Below are 1,512 nucleotides of genomic sequence, written 5' to 3' on the forward strand. Positions count from 1 at the left end.
GGGAGGGAGGAAGAGAGGATGGAGAGAATTCATACTGTACCATTTCCCGAACTGAAGGGCAAACGACGATGCTACGCAGTTTGATATTTTCTGCATTATAAGACGTGCATTACGAACACTGTTATTGCAGAGATACACTGGTCTGAATTCAGCCTCGCCTTCAGCACGAGCTTTTCTCATTTTTTCAACCTCTCAACCTTTGCAAGGGACACCATTGCAAGGGAATTCTTCTCTCTTGAAATGCTTTCATGTGTCTTCAGAAAATAGAGAAAATTGATTTGTCTCTTCCATTGTGATTGTTTCTGTTCATTTTACCCTTTTATTGATTTATCCGGTGATATTGTGTCATTACTTGGAAGATGAACTAGCTGATTTTATCCTCATGGTAATAACTCACGACCATAGTTCATTCAATGCGTAAATTCGTATATATCATTTAATTTCCAATAGTTATTTTACAGACAGGTAGACTGATATGTGACAGTCAGTTTTATCATTTTTTCCCATATTGTCCTAACCTTTGTCCGTTGACATTGCAGGCAGCCGAGCCAGCTGAGCGTGGTGTGGCTGCGGCGGACGCGTCGAGTGGTGCACGACGCCCCGGCATGGGAGCCCTCCATGAGGAACCCCCTGGAAGGACTGTGCGTCTGGGCCGTCCCCACCAACACCACCATCACTGTTACGCTCTTCAGGGACAACCGCACCAATGAATTCGAAGACAAGGAGTGGACCTTCGTCATAGAGGACGTGAGTGTTCGAGAACGTGAGGGCTGGGGGAATAGATGCTCAGATGTGTTTTACGTCACATGAGAGTGATGTGCTTCATTAAGCGGTCTCCAGATTTAGAGTTAATAAGGTTAATATTAGCGGAGAAAAAAATGCTTTGGCCTATTTTTTTTTTACTTAGATAGTAGAGCGATAAATATAAGTCGGTGCTTAGATGGAAAAGACGTAAATTAACAGAATCTTTCATTTGAAATGAGCTTTTTAAAGTTATATTACACAGTACCATGTAAAAATAAATATCCTCTTAACTAAACATAATAGTGACCCCGGAAAAGGTTTTCTTTGATCTTGTTGTAAGAGAAAACGGTCACCACTGCTTGGGGAAACGATGGAAAATACACTTTTAGGGCTAACTCGTGTATTTTTACTATTTGACGTTTTGTCACTTAAAGTCGGAAAAAAAACAGAGGTACCGGATTTTCCTATAGCTATTATTTACACAGTGTTCTCTATTCATTAACAAACCTAAGCCTGGGAAAATATACATCATACGCCATATGGTCACCCACAATTGCCCATCATTTCTACAGGTGTCGTCGACGGGCAAGCGGCGTCAGGTAGCGACGGCGCAGATCAACATGAAACAGTATGCAGGGTTCAGCACGCAGCACGACGTTAAGGTCAAACTTAGGCCGCTCAGCAAAAAAGTCGTGTCGGCTTCCCTGGACCTTACTCTCTCCTGTCTCTTTCTGCGAGAAGGCAAAGCAACGTGAGTACCCCTTATGG

General features: G+C 42.9%; 1 protein-coding gene across 1 annotated transcript in view; it reads left to right on the top strand.

Moving 5' to 3' along the window:
• LOC119585640 (EH domain-binding protein 1-like) overlaps nt 1-1,512 on the top strand; it is a gene marked incomplete in the record, with an annotated part of 320,960 nt that overhangs the window by 35,035 nt on the left and 284,413 nt on the right. Inside the window, 2 exon segments of the mRNA XM_037934314.1 lie at nt 540-747; nt 1,317-1,495. Coding sequence (XP_037790242.1) covers nt 540-747; nt 1,317-1,495 — 387 coding nt within the window.

This window comes from Penaeus monodon, chromosome 20 (genome assembly GCF_015228065.2).
Source record: "Penaeus monodon isolate SGIC_2016 chromosome 20, NSTDA_Pmon_1, whole genome shotgun sequence".
Lineage (NCBI taxonomy): Eukaryota > Metazoa > Arthropoda > Malacostraca > Decapoda > Penaeidae > Penaeus > Penaeus monodon.